Here is a 21,935-nt window from a genome sequence, read left to right as displayed (position 1 = left end):
GGATGAACTACTTGTTTATGTGCTGCCGCACGCACGCGTAAAGTCGTTCCCTTTTTTTTATTTTCTTAGTGGTTACGGCCGTAACGCTGAAAGTGCGTATCTGTCAGGAAACCGGTTCGAGGTACTTTCTCGTGAGACCAAAGAAATCTCTCCCTCTAAATTACTTATCGGCTTTTTTTTCTCTATATACATCCCTGTGTATCGCAATATTTCGGAACTTTGTTTACTTGTATCTCTGTTTTTTGTAAAGTAACACAAACATATTTTGTTCATCAGGAATGACCACAAAAACTACATGGAGCGACCCAGTAAGAATTCAAAATTCTCTACCCGTTTTGAAAGTTTCTACGAAGAACGAGTTATGGATTTTAGGCAGTCAACAGAAAGCACTGTCAAGCTACGCACTGTGTCCTATGACACGAAAACGTTAAACCCATTTTATGCACAATACGTTTCACTTGTTTCTTTTTCTTCTTCGTATTGTCCTTTTTATTCCTTCGAGGAATAGGCGATTCGCATTTTCCAGTCGCAGAGTTCGTGGTTTTCGATGCCTCTTGACCATTCGGCCCACATGATATAATTTCTTTTGGATTAATCCTTTAGTTTGTCGGGGTCATATTTCTTTATTTTCTTTGACTCCCTCATTCATATTCAGTTATTCAGTTCACACTGAAACGTCCCCTTAGAAAAATTATACACGACTGTGCTTAAACTGACACACAATATTTTTTAGCGCAAAGCAATCTGACTTTTAATAATCTCTACAAAAGAATGGCCCTGACTAACATTAACCTATACGTTTCACAAATCACTTACCTCACCAAAAATCTTCGTTACTCGAACTACTGCAATACAGCGAGCGCCACTACTGCCAGCTAAATAAAAGATTCAAACTACTGAAGGCACTAACTACTGATAGGCATAGTTAGCAAATGAAAGATTTTGATAGAGAACAAACAATGTATTTACCTTAATAGTCATAATATATATAGCAGTTCATGACATCCAGTCTTACAAATTTCTAAACTCCGCCATCTCTCTCCCCACGTCCACCACCGCTGGCGGCTCACCTCCAACTGCGCAACGCTACGCGCTGTTAGCATCCAGCCGCCCAACACTACAATGGCGAGTATTACAACAATGCCAACCAGCCACTGACTGCACACAGGACAGCCAGTGATTTTCATACAGAGCGCTACGTGGCGGCGGCGTTACCAATAAAAAAAGCCTAAACAGCCTACTTACAACACATCATCACCTGCAAATCTGTCCGTCTCGTGAAGTCTTTCAGAGACCTCAGGAATCTGATTTCTGTTCCCTGCGAGATACTAAGATGTGTAATATTCGTCCCCAATGTCTCTGAGCAATCAAGCAAGACTGGGACAGCCATATTAACGCAAAATTTCGGTCCTGTTCGTTTTCACGTTTTCCTGTACAATGTTCTTTGCGTTTTCCCTCATATGGCCTGGTACTTACAGCTTTTGATCGACACCTTTATCACTGTTATACGTCGCAGTCAACTCACTGGAAGTGAGACACTTCTTCAGCAGTTCTATTATCTAATTTATTTTGGTTCGGACACGTTATTTTCCTTAAAAGCCTTGGTCTTGGTTTTTTTGTACAGATGTTTTCATGTTTAACAAAAAATGTTCAAATGTTTGTGAATTCCTATGGGACCAAACAGCTGAGGTCATCGGTCCCTAGACTTAAACACTACTTGAATTAACTTATGCTAAGAACAACACACACACCCATGCCCGAGGGAGGACTCGAACCCCGGCGGAAGGGACCGTAGACTATAGGCCCGTGACAGGTGCTTTCATTTTCGTATCAGTAGGAGATGGCACTTTATGGAACATTGCGTACAAAAGTCATTAAGTAATGTACCATTAAAGCTATCATGTTGGCTCCACCATTTGGATGACAAATTTGTTATACTGCCGCACTGAAATAAGACTTTCATACGTTCCGCGCCGGCCGCTTTGGCCGACTGGTTCTAGGCGCTTCAGTCCGGAACCTCGCTGCTGTTACGTTCGCAGGTTCGAATCCTGCCTCGGGCATGGATGTGTGCGATGTCCTTAGGTTAGTTAGGTTTAAGTAGTTCTAAGTCTCGGGGACTGATGACTTCAGATGTTAAGTCCCTTAGTGCTCAGAGCCATTTTTGAACCACGTGATGCTGACAAAATCTGTTGACCTGGCAATGATTTAAGAACGAAACTAGACAAAATTCATAAAAAAACGCTTTTGGTGGCTGTAAGATCTATTTTCTAAAACTTCTTTCGTTAATTTACTCGTTGCCACAAAATAAGACTATGAGCCTAACGGCACTCAGTCGCCAAATTCCCGCTTGTCAAGGGAAAAGCGTAGCACACAAAATTATCAGAGAATTATTAGTGTGCTTCAGTTGAGTCTTCTCGCTATCGTGGACTTAAGAATTCATTAAGACTTACGTTTCCAGACTGAGACTTTAACCAGTATGTTAGGCAAGTTAGGACTGCCGAGTTCGTAAAATAACATTAGCGAAAGACACTCATGAACGACTCCAGAACCGAGACAATTTGTTGAAAAGTTTTGGTTACAAAACATTCTCCGTTTTAAAACTAAATCATGTCATTTAAAGTGTAGGAGGGTTTTGTACCCGTTGTCAGTGGAAATCATTGTCCGTACGCAGTCACTAGCTACTGTCGGTCGTGATGGCATAGGTAACGTCGCGCCATCAGAGTTTTCCCTCTGCCGTCACTGCATCCCAAGATTCGCTGCATGTCCCCACCCTCTTATTCTATATTCTTCTCTACAAAACTATTAGTCAAACTTAGTATTCCTGTTCTGTCAACATAGTTACGGGTTGAGTATTTGTGATCAATTTACATGAGCAGTGTAGATTATAAGATGGTTCGACTGGCTCTGAGCACTATGCGACTCAACTTCTGAGGTCATCAGTTCCCTAGAACTTAGAACTACTTAAACCTAACTAACTTAAGGACATCATAAACATACATGCCCGAGGCAGGATTCGAACCTGCGACCGTAGCGGTCGCTCGGCTCCAGACTGTAGCGCCTAGAAACGTACGGCCACTCCGGCCGGCGATTATAAGATGTCTTAAAGTGTCATATTTGTGTAATCCATCGTTTTCGCTGTACTTTCGTGACCGACAATGCTTTTGGTAGGTCACATGAGCAACTTGGGATTTTTTTTTTTTTCAAACTTGTTTATATCACCCGGGACTGTACTACACAATAGAATCATCGCATGTCAACTACTGTGCTGGACACTCTTGGAACATTTATCTCTTACTTAAGAGTTTTCTTTCGAAGGCCGAAGGTTCTTACACACGATCGTCCTGCAAACCTCTCTGTCTTAATCTGCATATATATTTTTAGAGGAAAAGAGGAACTCCTTAATTAATCCGTGAAAACTGCGATCGGCCGCCATGTCATCTTCTGTCTATCGCTCTCCCATGCCTGGTCAGCTTTCCGACTTGTACTTCTTGTCGTGCGAATGGCAACTCAACTGAGCGCACCAGGCAGAAGGAAAAAAATTACAGTCATTTCTTTAAAAAAAAGAAGAAGAAGAAGAAGAAGACCGTGGCAGTTCCGATAACTGAAACGGTATCCTCGGCATGAAAATTAAACACGCCGGTCCTCCAGCTACGAACACGATCCGGAACTGAATTTTCATCACGTATGACTTCTGCTCACTATCGCCCTTAATAGGTTGCGTCTCTATGTAGTGTAACGAGAGTTGCAGAGACGTAGATACCACTACAAGCGTATGTCAGCTTTTTGGATCGTTAGGAGTGAGGGTGCCATTAGGTCTCCAGACAACAACAACGAATGCCAGTACGTTTTCTTCTTGTGTTTAATTCTAATTTTTTAACCTTTCAGTGTTTTCTGAAGATGCTCTGAATACCCTGCTGGAGCGCTACGCAGTAGCTACTGCAGCATCTGCGACCAACCAGCGGCCACATCCGTTTCTGTAACATGGCGTCCGTTACTTAACAAGGCACTTCTTCCAGTTTATTCGTTCCAAACGAGGCAAGCCCATTACCTTGGAGGTAATGGGGGCTGTGCGGTTAAGTGTCCTCCGTGAGGGGCAGTGCAATTTGCTCAGCCTGCATAAGCCGACGAAAGAAGGCAGGTACTTCAGGCGGCCGGTGCCGTAACCCTGCTCCGCTTGCCTCCGAAAATACTGTTCCAGTTACCATACCGGTGGTTCAGCAATTTTGAGCAAATGCGAGGAACATTCAAAAATTAAAAAGACGAACTGATGTAGAAATGAAACAGTTTGTAAGGAGGAATATCGTACTATCATCACTTTTAGTTGGCAGTACTGGGATAAGCTGAGAACAGAAACTGTTAGGCTCATAGCCTCACTACAGAATTAAGCGATGGCGTGGGTTTTACGGTATGACGTAAGTTGTATGAACCGTGGAATGTTTACAACTGAGAAGTTCAAAAAAGATCGAACATCAGTGGCCGACGAGCAACATCCTGACAGATCACTAGAAGTGGTAACTCCTTCACTTGAAACCGACACTGACGACATTATTCGTGAAGGCCAAAGTCTTACAGTTGTACGTATAGCAAAAAGATTGCAGTAAAGATAGCACAGTTCATAACGTTATCAGTAATAAGCTCCAGAATGAGACAGAATGGAAGGTAGGAGACGAGATACTGACAGAAGTAAAGCTGTGAGAACCGGCCGTGAGTCGTGCTCCGGTAGCTCGGGTGGTAGAGCACTTGCCCGCGAAAGGCAAAGGTCCTGAGTTCGAGTCTCGGTCGGGCACACAGTTTTAATCTGCCAGGAAGTTTCAGTAATAAGCTCGTCTGTAGCAAAGCAAGTGGAAGGTGGGCCCCGAAAGAGTTAACGCAACAATACAGGGAAATAAGACTCAAAGTGTGTACAGACTTCAGAGAACGCTGTGGAAGGGAAGGTGACCCTTTCCTAAACAAGATTTGAACTTGGTGTGAAACTTGCGCCCAACTTTTTGAACTACAGTCCTTACAACAAAGCTCCATGCTTTGCGTGGATCTCAAAGAAAAGGCGTGATGTTGCTAAACGACAATGCTCACCCTCACACTGCCGTACTGACCCAAGAAACCACTGAAAAAGTGGGTTCGGAGACACTATCTCATCCTCCTTAATACACTCCAGATTTTAGTCCCTCGGATTTTCTTTTGTTTGCTTCACTCCGCAAGGCATTACGCAGAAAAAAGTTCAGCAACAACGAGGTGATCAGAGTTTGTGGAAAAGTCGTTCAAACAACAAGACCAAGACTTCTTTGCATTAGGTATAAAATAGGTAGTTTATCGTAGGGACAAGTGCACTGATATTGTTTGGGACCATATAAGTCTCATTTTGAAAAAAAAAAAAAAACCACAACTTGTTTTCTACATCAGTTTTTGACTTTAATTACTGAATTATCCTCATACGAACGGAAAAACCAAAGTAGTGCATATGGTCGATGAGTCACCTGATACCTTTCAGATCCAATGAAGAACCGTTTTCTTTGAATGTCACTTTGATCTATACGAGACGAAAAGACTTGGGAAAAGCAATGAGAAAACGACAAGGAATCTTAATACGAAGGTGTATTATGCCCTTTCAAAGCTCTGCTGTGACAATTAGCTCGCCTAATGAGCAGTAGCTCGAATTCGGAAGAACTTCTTACCGGAGCCCTATGTAGTAAAACAGGTTTAAGTTCTGTAAATCACTCAGGCTTCGATGAGGTCACGGTGGATTTCTTCGCCCATCACCGTGAGGTAACCCAACTTCCCTAAAGGTACCAATGTGAAGGAGATATTTAATTCCTTCCTTGAAAGTGCCAAGTATTACTTACCTGTTTCTTGTCCTGTATCATTCGGTGAGAATGCGATGTCTGAAAAAAGAGAAAAAATACAGAAATAATAAAGATATCGCCCCATACAACGTGAAGAGAACCCCCACAAACTCAAGCTCAACATAATGCATATAATCCCCGGCCAACTACCCGCAACGTCTCATTTCTCTGCACTTTCACGTAGCATCCACTAGCTGCTCAAGCTAAATGGAAGAAACTTACAAACGCTGTGTCAACATTTCTCATCTGGTTATAGTTCAAAAGAACAATGGAAAGGTGTCATCACTAATTCAGTCATGGCAGGATCATCTTACTAGAAATTATTTGGGCTCTTGTAATTCACTGAAATTTAATTTTTTATCCACCCTCAACAAATACGGTCGGACACAATAAAGTAATAAGCAACCAAATGCATGAAATAAAAATTAATTTCTTTCCAGTTTCGGAAACTCAGTGCCCTTCTTCAGAATTTTATATCTATGCGATAATTATAATCTTCTGAAGGAGAGCCCGGGTACCCGAAAACGATAGAGAAATTACATTTGTTTTATGAAACTGGTTGCTTATTATTTCAAGTGTATTCACTGAAAAGCAAATGAGTACGTTGGCCTATGGTTCCTAAAGTTTACCAGGGCTTTTTTTTCAATCTTCGATCGGTCGCGAAATGGAAACCAAAGTGAAAATAAAAAATGATTAGTTTATAATGAACTGCGTCGAGGGCCTCAACAAGTGTAGGCATGTACAACAACTCCAAAACACCGCATTGATATGGGCTAGTCACTAGCCGACATCTGGATCTGCTCTCATAAATCTTGAACGGAAACGACGACTGATAACTGCTCTTTACCATTTTGAATTTTTTAGTTGCAAGCTTTAGCAACATCTTCCAGCTACGTACCTATATAGTCGCTGCTCCGACTAACACAGTTGTCGCAAGGTGGTCCAACTACAATACACTCGTCACAGGAGGCAGCTGCCTGCGCTTTTTACAAATTTCCTACGCTGGTCTGTAGCTCGCTGTCTGTGCGAAAATGCTGTTCTCATAGCAAGAGGTTCATATGAGAGATGAAAGCAGAGGGAGCCAAGTCCGGGCTGCATGGCGGGTAGTCAAGCACTTCCCATCGAAAAGCCTGAAGGACATTGTCGTTGCACCTAAAAATGGTTCAAATGGCTCTGAGCACTGTGGGACTTAACATCTGAGGCCATCAGTTCCCTAGAACTTAGAACTACTTAAACCTAACTAACTTAAGGACATCACACACATCCATGCCCGAGACAGGATTCGAACCTGCGACCGTAGGGATCGCGCGGTTCCAGACTGAAGTCCCTAGAACCACTCGGCCACAACGGCCGGCTGTTGCACCTGCAGTATGCGGCCGAGGATTGTCGTGAAGAAGGAAACCCATGATAGTTACATGTGGGCTGTATGAGATCCGGTGGATCCCTCAGCGAGCCCTTCACACTTGGCGGGAGAATCTACTATAAGCATATTTATGTCCTCACTGTACATGTATAACTGGGAAGTGCAACACGTGCAACATAACCCGATCGACAGGCATACCAGAGACACTGCGCAACACGCTTACGCAAAGCTTCATCGTATTTATGTGTGATTTTAATTTCGCGACCGATCGCGGGTGGAAAAAAAAGTTCCCGTAACATATTGTTACATGCAGTGTATACTGTTGGTTTTCGTTAAACAGCAGGCTATTTTATAGCTATAGACGTTGTATCGTAACAAGTAACGAAAACTGCCAACAGTTGCTGCTTCATCCACGTTTAAATTTTTGAGAACTTTAATCTTGATGGCCGGCCATGGGTTTGAACTGTCGTCCTTCCGATGTGAGTCCATTGCGCTAATCACGGCGCCACCTCACTCAGTGGCTCATTATGCAATGACTTTACGTTTAATATTAATTATATTGATACTCTGGTTAATTCACTCCCTTTTTGAATCAGTCAATCCACAAACAGTTTTTATTCCGACTATGGGATTACTTATTCGCGGCTATAATAGTATCTGTAATATTTATAGGGAGATGCATAAGAAGATACAACTAAAAACGTTTCCAAACCGGTAGCGCGAGTCTACGCGGATTTAAGAAATACAGCTTTAGTGGATTGAAAGAGCTTTCGCTGCAGTCATGGACTGTGCGGCTGGTCCCGGCGGAGATTCGAATCCTCCCTCGGGGATGGGTGTGTGTGTTTGTCCTTAGGATAATTTAGGTTAAGTAGTGTGTACGCTTAGGGACTGATAACCTTAGCAGTTAAGTCCCATAAGATTTCACAAAAAAAGAGCTTTCATTCAGCTGTATGTTCATCACTTTTACCCGTTTTTAACAAATGGATTTTACTGCTTGAAAGTTTCGTAAACTATGTCGAGGGTGTGTCAAATGAAAACTAACTATTTTTTAAATATTATTTATTGTGCAGAAGTGGTACAAAGCTGTATCACTTTTCACCATAATCTTCCCCACGCTCAATGCAAGTCCTCCAGCGCTTACAAAGTGAATAAATTCCTTTAGAAAAAAATTATTTTGGTAGTCCGCGCAACCACTCATGCACCGCGTGGCGTACCTCTTCATCAGAACGGAACTCCTTTCCTATCATTGGGTGTTTGAGTGATCAAAACATGTGGAAATCACTTGGAGCAAGGTTCTCTCATTTCAGGAGTCAGCTGCCGTGGCACCCATCTTGCAAACACTTTGTGAAACTGGAACACATCATGCACAATGTGGTGTGCTGACCCATGACTAATCTGTAAACATGGTGCAATGTCATTCAGTGTCACTCGGCGGTTTTTGCTTCACTATGGCTTCAACTGCTGCAATGTTCTGTGGAGTCACAACTCGTTATGCCTGACTTGGGCGAGGAGCGTCTTCCAATGAAGTCACACCATTTGCGAACTTCCTACTCCATTCGGAGACTTGCTGCTGCGACAAACCTGCATCACCGTACTGAATCTGCATTCGTCGATGAATTTCAATAACTTTCACACTTTCACTACACAAAAACGGAATAACAGAATGCTGTTCTTCCCTGGTGCAAGTCGCAAGTGGGGCGGCCATCTTTATACTGATGCTGCTACGGCATGTGTGCATCTGCACTATGCTGCCACCTACAGGCCATTCTGCACGCTGTTGGTAGCACGCGTACCTACTTACAGGATAACCGCGCGAAATTTTGATTTGTTATTACAAATTTAAAGTTTTCATTTGACTCACACTCATAGAACTGGCAATGATGGATGTGGTTAGAACTTGAAGGATGTATATACAACTGTGGGCTGTCGGCTATCAGGTGAGAGGGTACGTCCGTACGCAGACTGAGGGTGCAGATGTTGCGCACCTGTGACGCCGCGAACGGCTCCTGCGGCGGAGTGTTGCGAGAGCAGCGCGTGCGCCGACCGTGACATTAGCTGGCCGCTGCAGCTGCAGCTGCAGCTGCGGTCGTCGGCCGCGACCACGCGGAACGCTGCGCACTCATTACTACCAGCACGGCGAGCCGACAACAAAAGACTGCGCACAGTACTTCAGCCGGAGCCCGTGCCTCTGCATGCAACACGCGACGCTCGCCTCACGTCTAGGCCACGATGGACGCCAACAGCTTGCGAACTGACTTCACCCGCCACGACACACGAGATCTACATCTACATTCACACTCTGCAAATTACTGTGAAGTGCGTGGCAGAGGTTAGTTACCACAGCATCATTTGTTGGAGCTTCTTCCCGTTCTATACACTTTTTGGGCGAGGGAAGAATGTCTGTTTAAATGCCACTGTGCGTGTTGTAATTTATCTAATCTTTCTTAACGATCTGATGGGGGTGATATATTTGGTGGACTGTAGTGCACTTCTTGAAACTCTGTTAGTAGGCGTTCTCGGGATGGTTTGCATCTATCTTCAAGTGTCTCACAGTTCAGTTTCTTCAGTATCTCTGTGACAGCCTCCAACAGGTCAGACAAATCTGTGATCATTCATGTTTCCCTCTGTATACGTCCATTATCGCGTGCTGGTCCTATTTGGTATGGGTTTGACACTCCTCAGCAATATACTAGGTTGGGGAATTTTAAACTAGCGCAGTGTATTAACAACAATTTAAAGACTGAAAACTCTACCAGTTACGCATTTCGAGAATTTATTGGTTCAAATGGCTCTGAGAACTATGGGACTTAACCTCTGAGATCATCAGTCCCCTAGAACTTAGAACTACTTAAACCTAACTAACCTAAGGACATCACACACATCCATGCCCGAGGCCTGATCGAACCTGCGACCACAGCGTTCGCGCGGTTCCAGACTGTAGTGCCTAGAACCGCTCGGCCAACCTGGTCGGCTCGAGAATTTATTCTCAAGTGCAATTGTGCATTTGTTTAAATGAATGTGTTGAATGGTGCTTGCATTTCTAATTTTCTGCCTCTTTTCGAGGTTAGAAGGTACTGTGCTTGCTTCATTATACAGAATATCACACACAAGCAAATCATCACTTACACTTTTTGTTTACAAAAGATGCTGCGAAGATAACGCGTTGTGCTAAGCAGCAAAAAGTAAGTAACTGGTGCAGTTTTAACTATTTAAATCATGAAGTTTTTATTATTTAAATCATGAATTACTCTGAATGACTGAATGACAATGAATCAGAGGAAGAGATAGCAGAAATTAGAGGACCTAGCGCAAAATGCAAGTAAGATCGGGTTACGGATTAATGCAGAAACGACCGAGGTAATGGAGGTATCAAGAGAAGCCCATAATGACATTTCATTGGAGATAGAGATATGGAAATTTGCTAAAGTGGAAAATTTTAAATACCTCAGTACATGGTTCAACAGGCAAAATAATTTAAAACAGCAAATAAATCAACGCACAATGAACGGTTCTAAAACTTATTTCAGTCTAAAGCAGATAATGTTATCCTAGAATCTGTCAAATAAGACCAAACTGAAAGCATACCATGCCGTAATAGTGTCAGTATTGTTGTATGGGAGAGCAACCCTAAGCACAACAAAGTAAGGATGAAGGAAACTTGTTGGTCTTCGAAAGTAAATTTATGAGAAGGTTCTTTGGACCTGTACAGGGAGGGAGCTCGTGGAGACGTAGAAAAAAAAACAAAAATTGTATGAGGTGATGAGGCAACCGAACATCTTTGAAAAACTGAAAGCGCGGAGAATAAGCATGGCAGGCCACATTGCTAGGAGACCAGACACCTCTCGGGCAAAAGCAGTACTTATCGGAAGACCCAGGAAGCGATGGGAGGATGAGCTACAGAAAGACTTTTGCCAGTTAGGAGTCCGTGACAACTGGGTCCAAAGTGCACAAGATCGCCATCTATGGAGGAGCATTGTGAGGTCGGCCCATGATCTGAAGGGTCCGCCGATTCGATGATGATGATGACGAATGACACAGTTGCAGGCTTTCCGAAAATATCTAGTACGACGAACACAATACAGTGGATTAACCACTGCGCCATACCGATTAGTATGTTTCCTTGTATCGAGTAGACTGCTTACGGCATCGTCGCGGAAATACAACACGTCAGAGAACTCTAAAGTCTGTAACATTGAACTCAGTATTTCCTCATAGCTTAGTATAGATAAAACGAACACGTCAATGACCAAAGTTAAATTTACACTCCTGGAAATGGAAAAAAGAACACATTGACACCGGTGTGTCAGACCCACCATACTTGCTCCGGACACTGCGAGAGGGCTGTACAAGCAATGATCACACGCACGGCACAGCGGACACACCAGGAACCGCGGTGTTGGCCGTCGAATGGCGCTAGCTGCGCAGCATTTGTGCACCGCCGCCGTCAGTGTCAGCCAGTTTGCCGTGGTGTACGGAGCTCCATCGCAGTCTTTAACACTGGTAGCATGCCGCGACAGTGTGGACGTGAACCGTATGTGCAGTTGACGGACTTTGAGCGAGGGCGTATAGTGGGCATGCGGGAGACCGGGTGGACGTCCCGCTGAATTGCTCAACACGTGGGGCGTGAGGTCTCCACGGTACATCGATGTTGTCGCCAATGGTCGGCGGAAGGTGCACGTGCCCGTCGACCTGGAACCGGACCGCAGCGACGCACGGATGCACGCCAAGACCGTAGGATCCTACGCAGTGCCGTAGGGGACCGCACCGCCACTTCCCAGCAAATTAGGGACACTGTTGCTCCTGGGGTATCGGCGAGGACCATTCACAATCGTCTCCATAAAGCTGGGCTACGGTCCCGCACACCGTTAGGCCGTCTTCCGCTCACGCCCCAACATCGTGCAGCCCGCCTCCAGTGGTGTCGCGACAGGCGTGAATGGAGGGACGAATGGAGACGTGTCGTCTTCAGCGATGAGAGTCGCTTCTGCCTTGGTGCCAATGATGGTCGTATGCGTGTTTGGCGCCGTGCAGGTGAGCGCCACAATCAGGACTGCATACGACCGAGGCACACAGGGCCAACACCTGGCATCATGGTGTGGGGAGCGATCTCCTACACTGGCCGTACACCTCTGGTGATCGTCGAGGGGACACTGAATAGTGCACGGTATATCCAAACCGTCATCGAACCCATCGTTCTACCATTCCTAGACCGGCAAGGGAACTTGCTGTTCCAACACGACAATGCACGTCCGCATGTCTCCCGTGCCACCCAACGTGCTCTAGAAGGTGTAAGTCAACTACCCTGGCCAGCAAGATCTCCTGATCTGTCCCCCATTGAGCATGTTTGGGACTGGATGAAGCGTCGTCTCACGCGGTCTGCACGTCCAGCACGAACGCTGGTCCAACTGAGGCGCCAGGTGGAAATGGCATGGCAAGCCGTTCCACAGGACTACATCCAGCATCTCTACGATCGTCTCCATGGGAGAATAGCAGCCTGCATTCCTCGAAAGGTGGATATACACTGTACTAGTGCCGACATTGTGCATGCTCTGTTGCCTGTGTCTATGTGCCTGTGGTTCTGTCAGTGTGATCATGTGATGTATCTGACCCCAGGAATGTGTCAATAATGTTTCCCCTTCCTGGGAGAATGAATTCACGGTGTTTATTTCAATTTCCAGGAGTGTATTTAGGAACAGAAGAGTCAGTGGCAAGTCGAAGTTTTGTCACTTCATGATGCTCCTTACGATGACTCATTTGGAACTGTATCACTGTCTGTCTAGTTTCGAGTCCCGGTGGAGAATGCAGTTAACGTGTAACAGCTTCAATACTGTCAGCATCTCTTTCGTGCAATTCTATTTCTTCGTTATTTCTCCCAAATATCTTCCTGGACAAGCACTACCAGAGAAACGCTGTCTCTAAGATCAGCCTACCCACAGCCTAGGTTTCGTTTCCCAAGTGGATCTTTCATTCTGCAGAGGTATATGCCGTTGTGAAACTTCTTGGCAGATGAAATCTGTATGTTGGTCTGAGAACCGGGTTCTGTTCCCTATTGAACGTACAGCTTTATTTTGTAAGGAAGTTTTACAACAGTGCACATTCCATTACACAGCGAAAGATTCATCCTGGAAGCTTTTCACATGCTTACTACGATATCACAGTAATCACATGAGGGCGCGATCAGTTGAAATAACGTAATGGCTCTCACGTCACTGACATAACGTAAAACTGGGGAGAGACGGATGTAGTGTCTCACAGAGTTAGCCAAAAATCAATTAGACTGGACGCGCTTGAAGAAGAAGAAGAAGAAGAAGAAGAGATCAAATGCTTCAAAGAAAACGATCTATTAACACGTAGTCAACTCGAGTTCAGAAAGTATCGTTCTTGTGAAACACAGCTGGCTCTTTATTCAAACGAAGTAATGAGTGCTGTCGACAAGGGATCTAAACTGATTTAATATTTCTAGATTTCCAGAGGGCTTTAGAAACGGTTCCTCACAAGAAATTTCTAATTAAACTGCCTGCATATGCAGTATCGCCTCAGTTTAACTACTAGATTCGTGATTTCCTGAAAGAATGGTCAAAGATCCTGGTATGTAATGGAAAGTGATGGAGTGAATCAGATTGGATATGTGGCATTCCGCAATGTGGTGTTATAGGCCTTCTGCTGTTTCTGATATATGTAAATGATTTAGGAGACAATCTGAGCAGCCCTGTTAAATTGTCTGCAGATGACACTGTCGTTTACCGTCTAGTAACGTCATCAGAAGACCAAAACCAGTAGCTAAATTATCTGAACAAGCTAACTGTACTGTGCGAAAAGTATTGATTGACTCTGAACAGTAAAAAGTGTGAGGTGCACCTCATGGGTACTAAAAGGAATACGTTAATTTTAGATTACGCTATAAATCGCGAAAAATTAGAGGCTGTCGATTCAGTTAAATACTTAGGGATTGCAACTGCGAACAGCTTAAACTGAAAACATCACATGAGAAATACGCAGGGGAAGGTGACCCAAAGACTGGCAGTATACGTAGAAGACTACCTGCTCTATTCTTGGCCATCCTCTTCTCGGGTATTACTGAGAAGTGTGTGATCCCTACCAGATAGAACAGACGGTGCTGATCGAAAAAGTTCAAAGATTGGCAGCTCGTTTTGTATTATTGCGAAAGAAAGGATTGTGTGTCACGAATATGACACAAGAGTTGGTGTGGCAATCATTAAGACGAAGACTTTTTCATTAGGGCGAGAACTAATTACGAAATTTCAGTCACCTCCGAAAACGAAAATTTGTTGTTGACTCTCACTTACATAAAGAGAAATGACAGCTGCAATAAAATAAGAGAAATCAGAGACGGGAGAGATGTTCGTCTTTCCCAAGTCCTACATAAGAGTGGAACTGTAGAGAAGTAGTGTTAAAGTGCTTTAATGAACACTTGGCCAAGCACATCTGCCTACACACTCCGCAGTACGATGCGTGGTGTGGGTACCCTGTACCTACCATTCCTAGCCATTTCCTTTGATGCTCCACTCGCAGTTAGGGTGCCGGGAAAACGTCTCTCTATATGCCTCCGTGTGAGCCCTAATTTCTCGTATCTTGTTTCCTCTGTCTTTATGCGACATGTATGTTCGCGGCAGTACACTAGTTCAGCAGCCAGCTTGAAATGCTGGATCTCTAAATTTTCTGAATAGTATTCCTGGAAAAGAACATCGTCTTCACTTCCTGTTTGAGATGCTGGAAAATATCCGTCGTAACTGCGTATTGTTCCAGCTTACCGGTAACAAATCTAGCTGCCTGCCTCTGAACTGCTTTGATGTCTTCCTTTAATCCGACCTGGCATGGGTCCCAAACACTCGAGCAATACTCAAGTTGCTTTAGCGTCCTGTATGCGTTTTCCTTTAGAGATAAACCATACTTTCCTAAATTTCTCCCAATATATTGAAGTCGACCATTCGCCTTCCCTACCACAATCCTCACATTTCATATCGCTTTGAAACGTTAGGCCCAGATATTGAGCGACGTGACTGAGTCAAGGACACCGCTACTAATGCTGGTTGCGAACATTACCCGTTCGTTTTTGCTATTTATCCCCACTAACATTTTTCTACATTTAGAGCTACCTACCACTCATCACACCAACTATAAGTTTTGTGTAAGTCATCATGTATCTTCCTACGGTCACTCAACTTCAACACCTTCACGTACCGCATGTCATCATCAGCAAAGAACTATAGGTTGCTACCCACCCTGTCCGCCAGATCATTTAAGTACATAAAAAAGTAATAGCGGTAATATCACTCATCCCTGGGGCACTCCTCGCGATACCTTTGTAGCTTATGAACACTCACCGTCGAGGAGAACGTAGTGAATTCTATTATTTAAGGTGTTTTCGAGCCATTCACATATCTCGGAACCTATTCCATATGCTCGTAGCTTCGTCAACTGTCTGCAATGGGGTGCCATATCAAACGCTTTTCGAAAATCTAGGTGTATGGAAGCTCCTCTTGCGCTTCATCCACAGTTCGCAGAGTGAACTGAAGATTAGACCTGTAGCAACTGACGTACATGAACAGACAGAAGTAATATTCAACAAGTACGTTATAGAATAAGATTACGATGTTAGTCCGGAAAATACGTATAAAAGTTGAATATTGTCTTTATGTTACAGGTTGCAGTCACCGCCAGGTGGGACTACTGCTGTAATCAATCCCATCAACGCTCAGTTCGAGTCAGAGCACTCTGTGTAAAGGTGGGAGTGTGCGGCAGACAGTTATCCATTTTCACCTGCCGTTGGCATGGAGCTCTCTCTGATTGAGGAACAGCGCGTCAACATCAAGTTTCTTGCAAAGCTAGGATAGAATGGCCGTGAGATTTGTGAGTGTTTGACAAAGGTTTACGGAGACAATTCTCTGAAGGAACCAACCGTGAACAAGTGGTTAAAAAGGTTCCGGGATGGCCGAGAAGAAGTGAACGATGACCCTCGCCCAGGACGCCCGTCGACATCGAGTTCCGATGCAAATGTTGAACGAATTCGGGCTTGTGTTCTTTAAGACCGTAGATTGACTGTCAGAATGATTGCTGACGAGCTGTCAATCCCCAAAACAATCGTTCACGAAATCCTGACACAAAAACTTGAAACGAAGAAATTGTGTGCGAAAATCGTACCGAAGCTCTTGACGCCAGAACAGAAAGCAAAGAGGGTTGAGTGCTGTGAGGATTGGTTGGAAGCAGAGGAACGAGGGGACTTTCTCAACCGAGTCATCACTGGAGACGAGTCCTGGTTTTACGAATTCGGTATGGAGCTCAAATCTCAAAGCAGGGAATAGTAACTAGCAGGAGAATCGAAAAGAAAAAGTCGCGAAAATCAAGGTCCAATGTGAAGACAATGTTGATTGTTTTCTTTGATTCTAGGGCATTGTTCACAAGGAGTTTGTCCCTCCCGGCCAGAGAGTGAACGGAAATTTTTACGTTGAAGTTCTGACACGTCTCAGAGCTCGTGTGGCCCGAATTCGACCGGAGTTGGCAAAAGGGGGCAAATGGATCCTTCATCACGACAATGCGCCCGCTCACACGTCGCTCGTTGTGCGAGAATTTTTGCCCCGAAGCTCAGTCACCGTGACAGACCACCCGCCTTATTCACGCGATTTAGCCCCGTGTGACTTCTTCATGTTCCCGAAACACAAAATGGTGCTTCGGGGGCGGCACTTGGGAGATGTGGAAGCCATCAAGGCGGAAACGACACGGCAACTGAACAACATCACAACTGAAGACTTTCAGCAATGTTATCAACAGTGGAAACGGAGTTGGCAGAAGTGTATCGCGTCTCAGGGCGAGTACTTTGAAGGATACCATATTTTAATACCTGAATAATTGTAAAATTAAGTTATTATTCAACTTTTATACGTATTTTCCGGACAAACCTCGTACTCGTCGTCACGGCTCTGCCTCAAACGGTTGATCACACATGATTGTACACGTGCTCAAGTTAAGTTTTCAGTTGGAAAATGATCAGGTCACCGCCACGCCCAAGTGCTCTCCTCATCTTCTGTGATCCGAAAAGCTTCGGCATCGATGCTAAGGTATCCGTCACTATTGACTGTTAACCACTACAATATATTTCGCAGGCAGCCAAGCGTTCCGATAAGAGAAGTTGGGACGTCCTGCAAGCCGAATAAGTAGACGCAAAGGGATAACTGAACTGGCATCCTAACCTAACTTGGAAGCGTGTGGCGGGACTGGGACCCCCACTGGCAAACACTCCAGACGGTACGCGCGGTTGCTGTTTGCTCATTCGCTGTCCTCCCACGCCGGCGGTGTACGCGCCTGCGTTAAGTATCGCCGCGCCCACAGCCCGTTCCGTGAACTTCCCTCCCAGTCGCGGTCAGCGCCGGCGCTGCCGTGCCGGCCTCCAATTAGACCCGGACAGCGCGTCCGTGTGTGCTCAGGCGCGCTCACCCCGGCCCCGAGGCCCGGGCCAATTTGGACGAGGTGCTCGCGCTGTCCGGCTCCTATTACAAGGCGCCCACGCTGCGGGAAGCGCCGCCCACCTGCGACTGCCCTCCGAATGGAGCCAGCTCACCATCGACGGTTGTAAGAACACGATGCCCTCGTCATTGTACATCTACAGACTCTACTCTTTGCAGGTCACTCATTTCGCTAGGAGCAAACAGACTGTCCCGTTATGTACTATCTTGACAGACTGTGAAGCTGTCGTCACGAAATATGAGTTTACTCAGCACCTCAGGTTCGCCAATGTAGCGACACAAGCCTGTCCTGGAACTGATAGAAATGGAGAGTGCTACACCATGTATCAACAGTCGAAACTTCGTGGAGAAAACGGATATTGAATGAAAACACATTCATTCCATTCGAAACTGATGTACCTTACTAACATCAGAATGAAGTGTGACTCCGCATGGAACCAAACAGCCTCAGAATGTCACCTTGAGCAAGTTTTCGTGCTGTGTCAATTTAAGAAGGTTTTAGACTGGGTGCTGGTGTGAAGGTATACATTGTTCCCACCTAAGTTCCATGGATCACCACTCACGGAAGCGGGCTTTCCAGTCAAGGGTACATTTCTGACACCTTTTGTGATATGAACTGCAGTGTCATGTCTTCTAGTACTCCGTTGGAATATGCCAATTGGTGTACTGGTCATGAAGGATGTGACAACATTCTTGTCAGACGCTGGCGATCATTCAGCCTCCCTCCATCTATTATCAAATGCGTACTGCTGTCATTGTTCCAGTGGTTCCTCACACCATCATTCCAGAAAGTGAGAGGTACGGACCTCGAGACTGTTCCTCCCCGTGATCCGTCACCATCTAGCCTACGGATACGTTGCCGCCGATATGGCCACTGCAGGCGTTGACGGAACTCATTTCTGAACACGACAGAATGCCACTCAAAAAGCGAGTGTTTAAAAAAATCGAATATTTTAAGAGGTGGTAGCAGGCATCAAAACAAGAAATAAAGCCCACTAAACATGGGCTTTAAAATGTTTACCATGGGAGCACTTTTTCATCTTCGTACTGCGAAACTCTTCTACAGTAGGAACTTCCCTTTTCATATTTTTGAAGGAGGTAATATGGACCAAAACAAGAAAAAACTCTCCAGTAGTCACGGGCCCTAATGTGGGTATTTTAAGAACTTGTGCAGCAGAAAAGCTGCGCTTCGCAGTAGTTTGGATGCACGTGTATTCATTTTAGAGCCCATGTTTATTGGACTTTTTTCTTGTTTTGGTGGTTACTACCATCTCTTAAAGCATTCGATTTTTTAATACACTGTATATCTATTAGGTAACAGTCACGAAAATAAAATTAATCAGATGAAGATGGTATTACATTGTGGCTGTGCACACTCTAGATATTTACTTTCCTTATAGAAGTGATGTCTTTCAACTTTATTAGCTAACAAATAAGAGAATCAGTTACCTTTCCACATTATTGATGGTAAAGGATCAATTTTAAATGCAGTGCTCCTCTTTAATGACAAAGAAGAAAGGTGTAAGACTACTTTTATTCTTTTTCGTGTCTCTGGCCAAAGCCAGACACGAAACCGTACTGAAACAAGAAATTTGTTTCTTTAATGGCCCGGAGCCAGTGTGAAAATATAAAATCACAACATCTGGTCTCACAACGTTGGCAAACGTATGTAGTAATACAAACTTGACTGATACTGTGAAGGAAAAAGGGGAACCACTGAATAATTCTACAGGTTTATGAAAGTCAACAGCAAAGCAAAGGTGTTAGTAACATGATTGTTATTTTGTCGTACTCCATTCGATTGAGGCTGTCACTGAGCACAATCTATGGCGACCGGTCTTAGTTGTAATGCTATTCTGTAGTTGCTTGGTCTGACGACGAGATATGGAATATCACATTTATGCGGTAGGCTAGGAGTTGTTTGCAGTAACAAAAGTGATGCTCGAATCTTCTGTCTCTCATAGACATCAATAGCAGAAACATGACAGTAAATTACTCTGTATATATATATATATATATATATATATATATATATATATATATATATATACTTAAAATATAACACACTTCTAAATTTGGTGTTGAGAGCTGGGAGTAAAACGTTTAAAAAGCAGCTATTCCTACCATATTTTATTCGATAAGACTTAGGGCAAACATCTGATATATAGCTGAGAATCCCTTCCAGATTGTAGTGATCAGTAAGTGAGCATCATTACTTCATCTCTGGTTACTAAACGAAATCCGGTACTGATATTTTCATCACCCTCAAAAGCACACGCCACTTTATCAAACGGCGACCACAGTCTCAGACGTTTCGTAGATGTAATCTGTGTTCTGTAATAATATACTCACACATTTATCCGTACCTACAGAGGTGCACAAAAACATAGGAACACTCAAATACTACTCTCAAAACGGCTAAATATGGGTCCTGAATGGTTTTTAATGATATCTTATACCACTCTTCCTGCAAAACACTGGAAAATACAGGTAACGATGATGAGGATGGAGAGCAATCATGCACATTACGCTCCATGGTAGACCACAAAGTGTCAATAATATTGTGATCTGGTGACTGAGTTAGCCAAGGGGGGACGCGACAATTCATCCTCGTGCTCACAAAATCTTCGACAATGTGAGCTGCGAACTGAAAGCCAGTCGTCGCAGAACGCAGAATCATCTTTGAGGAACAAATAGCTATATCTACATAGATGCTCCACAAACCACCGTACGGTTCTCTGACAACGTTTCAGCTAGTTTCTTACTTGCCATCTTCAGGCGAAGTGTCGGGGCCACACCGAGACGAGACGCCAGGACCCGGCACCTCCCCCCCCCCCCCCCCGCCCTTCCACCAAATACCGCCGCGCAGAATCCGCTCGCACGTGATTGGTCCGACCGGCGCTGAGGATGTAGTGAAGCCCTTGGTCCAGCTGCTATAAAGATCCGGACGAGACATGAACCCGACACTTCACCTGAAGATAGCAAGTAAGAAACCTGCTGAAACGTTGCCGGAGAACAACGCATTGACTCGGCTGTCATCCCGAGAAGATTTTATCAGGTGCCGCTCGTGGTCAAATACAGCATCGGAACTTGCAGGCTCCGCTGTCAACTGCATTTATTTCAAAGCCCGTATTTCTCGTAGTTTTTCCACATTTTTGTCCAAACCCAGTATCGTTCTGTCGTTTGCGTACAATTTCGGCACGCTAGTGAAAGCTCCTCGTTCACCGCGTGTTCTCAGTTCTCTTTTCTCCTTTTCGGAAAGAAACCTGTTGACAGAAATGCGATGATAATACGACAGCGTTGTCGGGAGAGGTTGCGCCCCTCGAAAGATGCCACGAGTTTAATAGCGTTGCCTCGCTATCAGCCCTGAAGTCAATTTGACGCCAATCTGAGAACGTATGACTACATAATGAGAGCCTACTCCCTGACAAGTAAATGCAATTTAGACCCCCCTTAAATGCGAAAGATTGTTGTGGACGTTTCTGAGGCTGGCGCCGAAAGGTAATAGCGCCGGGGCTGGGCCATTACCATAAGGCGTGCTGGCGTGCGGGCTCGTGAGACCGGTGAGAGCCAACAACTCGACAGCCCGGCGCCTCGGCCGTGCTCCGCCGACAGCCGCAGCTGGCGCGGAGGGTCCCTTTCCGGAGCCCGTGAGCTCGCGTGCGTCTCAGGAGATTGTTTGTGCCTCAAGGAAGAGGGTACTTTACTAGGTAACCTGTCTACAGGCTGGACGGATGCTTAACTGCCTCAGGCGATAGTGATTGAGAGCGCAACCCAGGAAGTTCAAAACCTTAGCAACGAAGTTCTTCAGTTAAGATTTCCAGGCCGATAGGTAGTCCGCTTTGCCTCGTACGATGTCTCTGCAGTCGGTGACAAAGCTTCAGAGAACCCATTCGTGTATAAAAATGTACACTACTGGCCATTAAAAATGCTACACAACGAAGCTGACGTACTACAGATGCTGTGATATGCAAATAATTATCTTTCCAGAGCACTCACACAAGGTTGGCGCCGCTGGCGACACTTACAACGTGCTGACATGAGGAAAGTTTCCAACTGATTTCTCATACACAAACAGCAGTTGACCTGCGTTGCCTGGTAAAACGTTGTTGTGATCCTTCGTGTAAGGAGGAGAAATGCGTACCATCACGTTTTCGACTTTGATAAAGGTCGGATTGTAGCCTCTCGCGATTGCGGCTCATCGTATCGCGACATTGCTGCGTTGGTCGAGATCCAATGACTGTTAGAAGAATA

At 44.8% G+C, this 21,935-nt stretch overlaps 1 protein-coding gene across 2 annotated transcripts in view; it reads right to left on the bottom strand.

The window, feature by feature from the left end:
* The window catches only part of LOC126281023 (ras-related and estrogen-regulated growth inhibitor-like), a 557,894-nt gene that overhangs the window by 129,368 nt on the left and 406,591 nt on the right, over positions 1–21,935 (bottom strand). The window contains exon 5 of one of the 2 annotated variants that reach the window (XM_049979809.1): positions 5,841–5,879. The exons of the other annotated variant lie outside the window; for it this stretch is intronic. Within the exon in view, the coding sequence (XP_049835766.1) occupies positions 5,841–5,879 (39 nt within the window). The remainder of the gene's footprint in view (positions 1–5,840; positions 5,880–21,935) is intronic. 2 annotated transcript variants of the gene reach the window in all.

Source organism: Schistocerca gregaria, chromosome 1, assembly GCF_023897955.1.
Source record: "Schistocerca gregaria isolate iqSchGreg1 chromosome 1, iqSchGreg1.2, whole genome shotgun sequence".
Taxonomy (NCBI): Eukaryota; Metazoa; Arthropoda; class Insecta; order Orthoptera; family Acrididae; genus Schistocerca; species Schistocerca gregaria.
The sequence above is the reverse complement of the archived record's forward strand: the minus strand, read 5'-3'. Positions and strand labels throughout refer to the sequence as shown.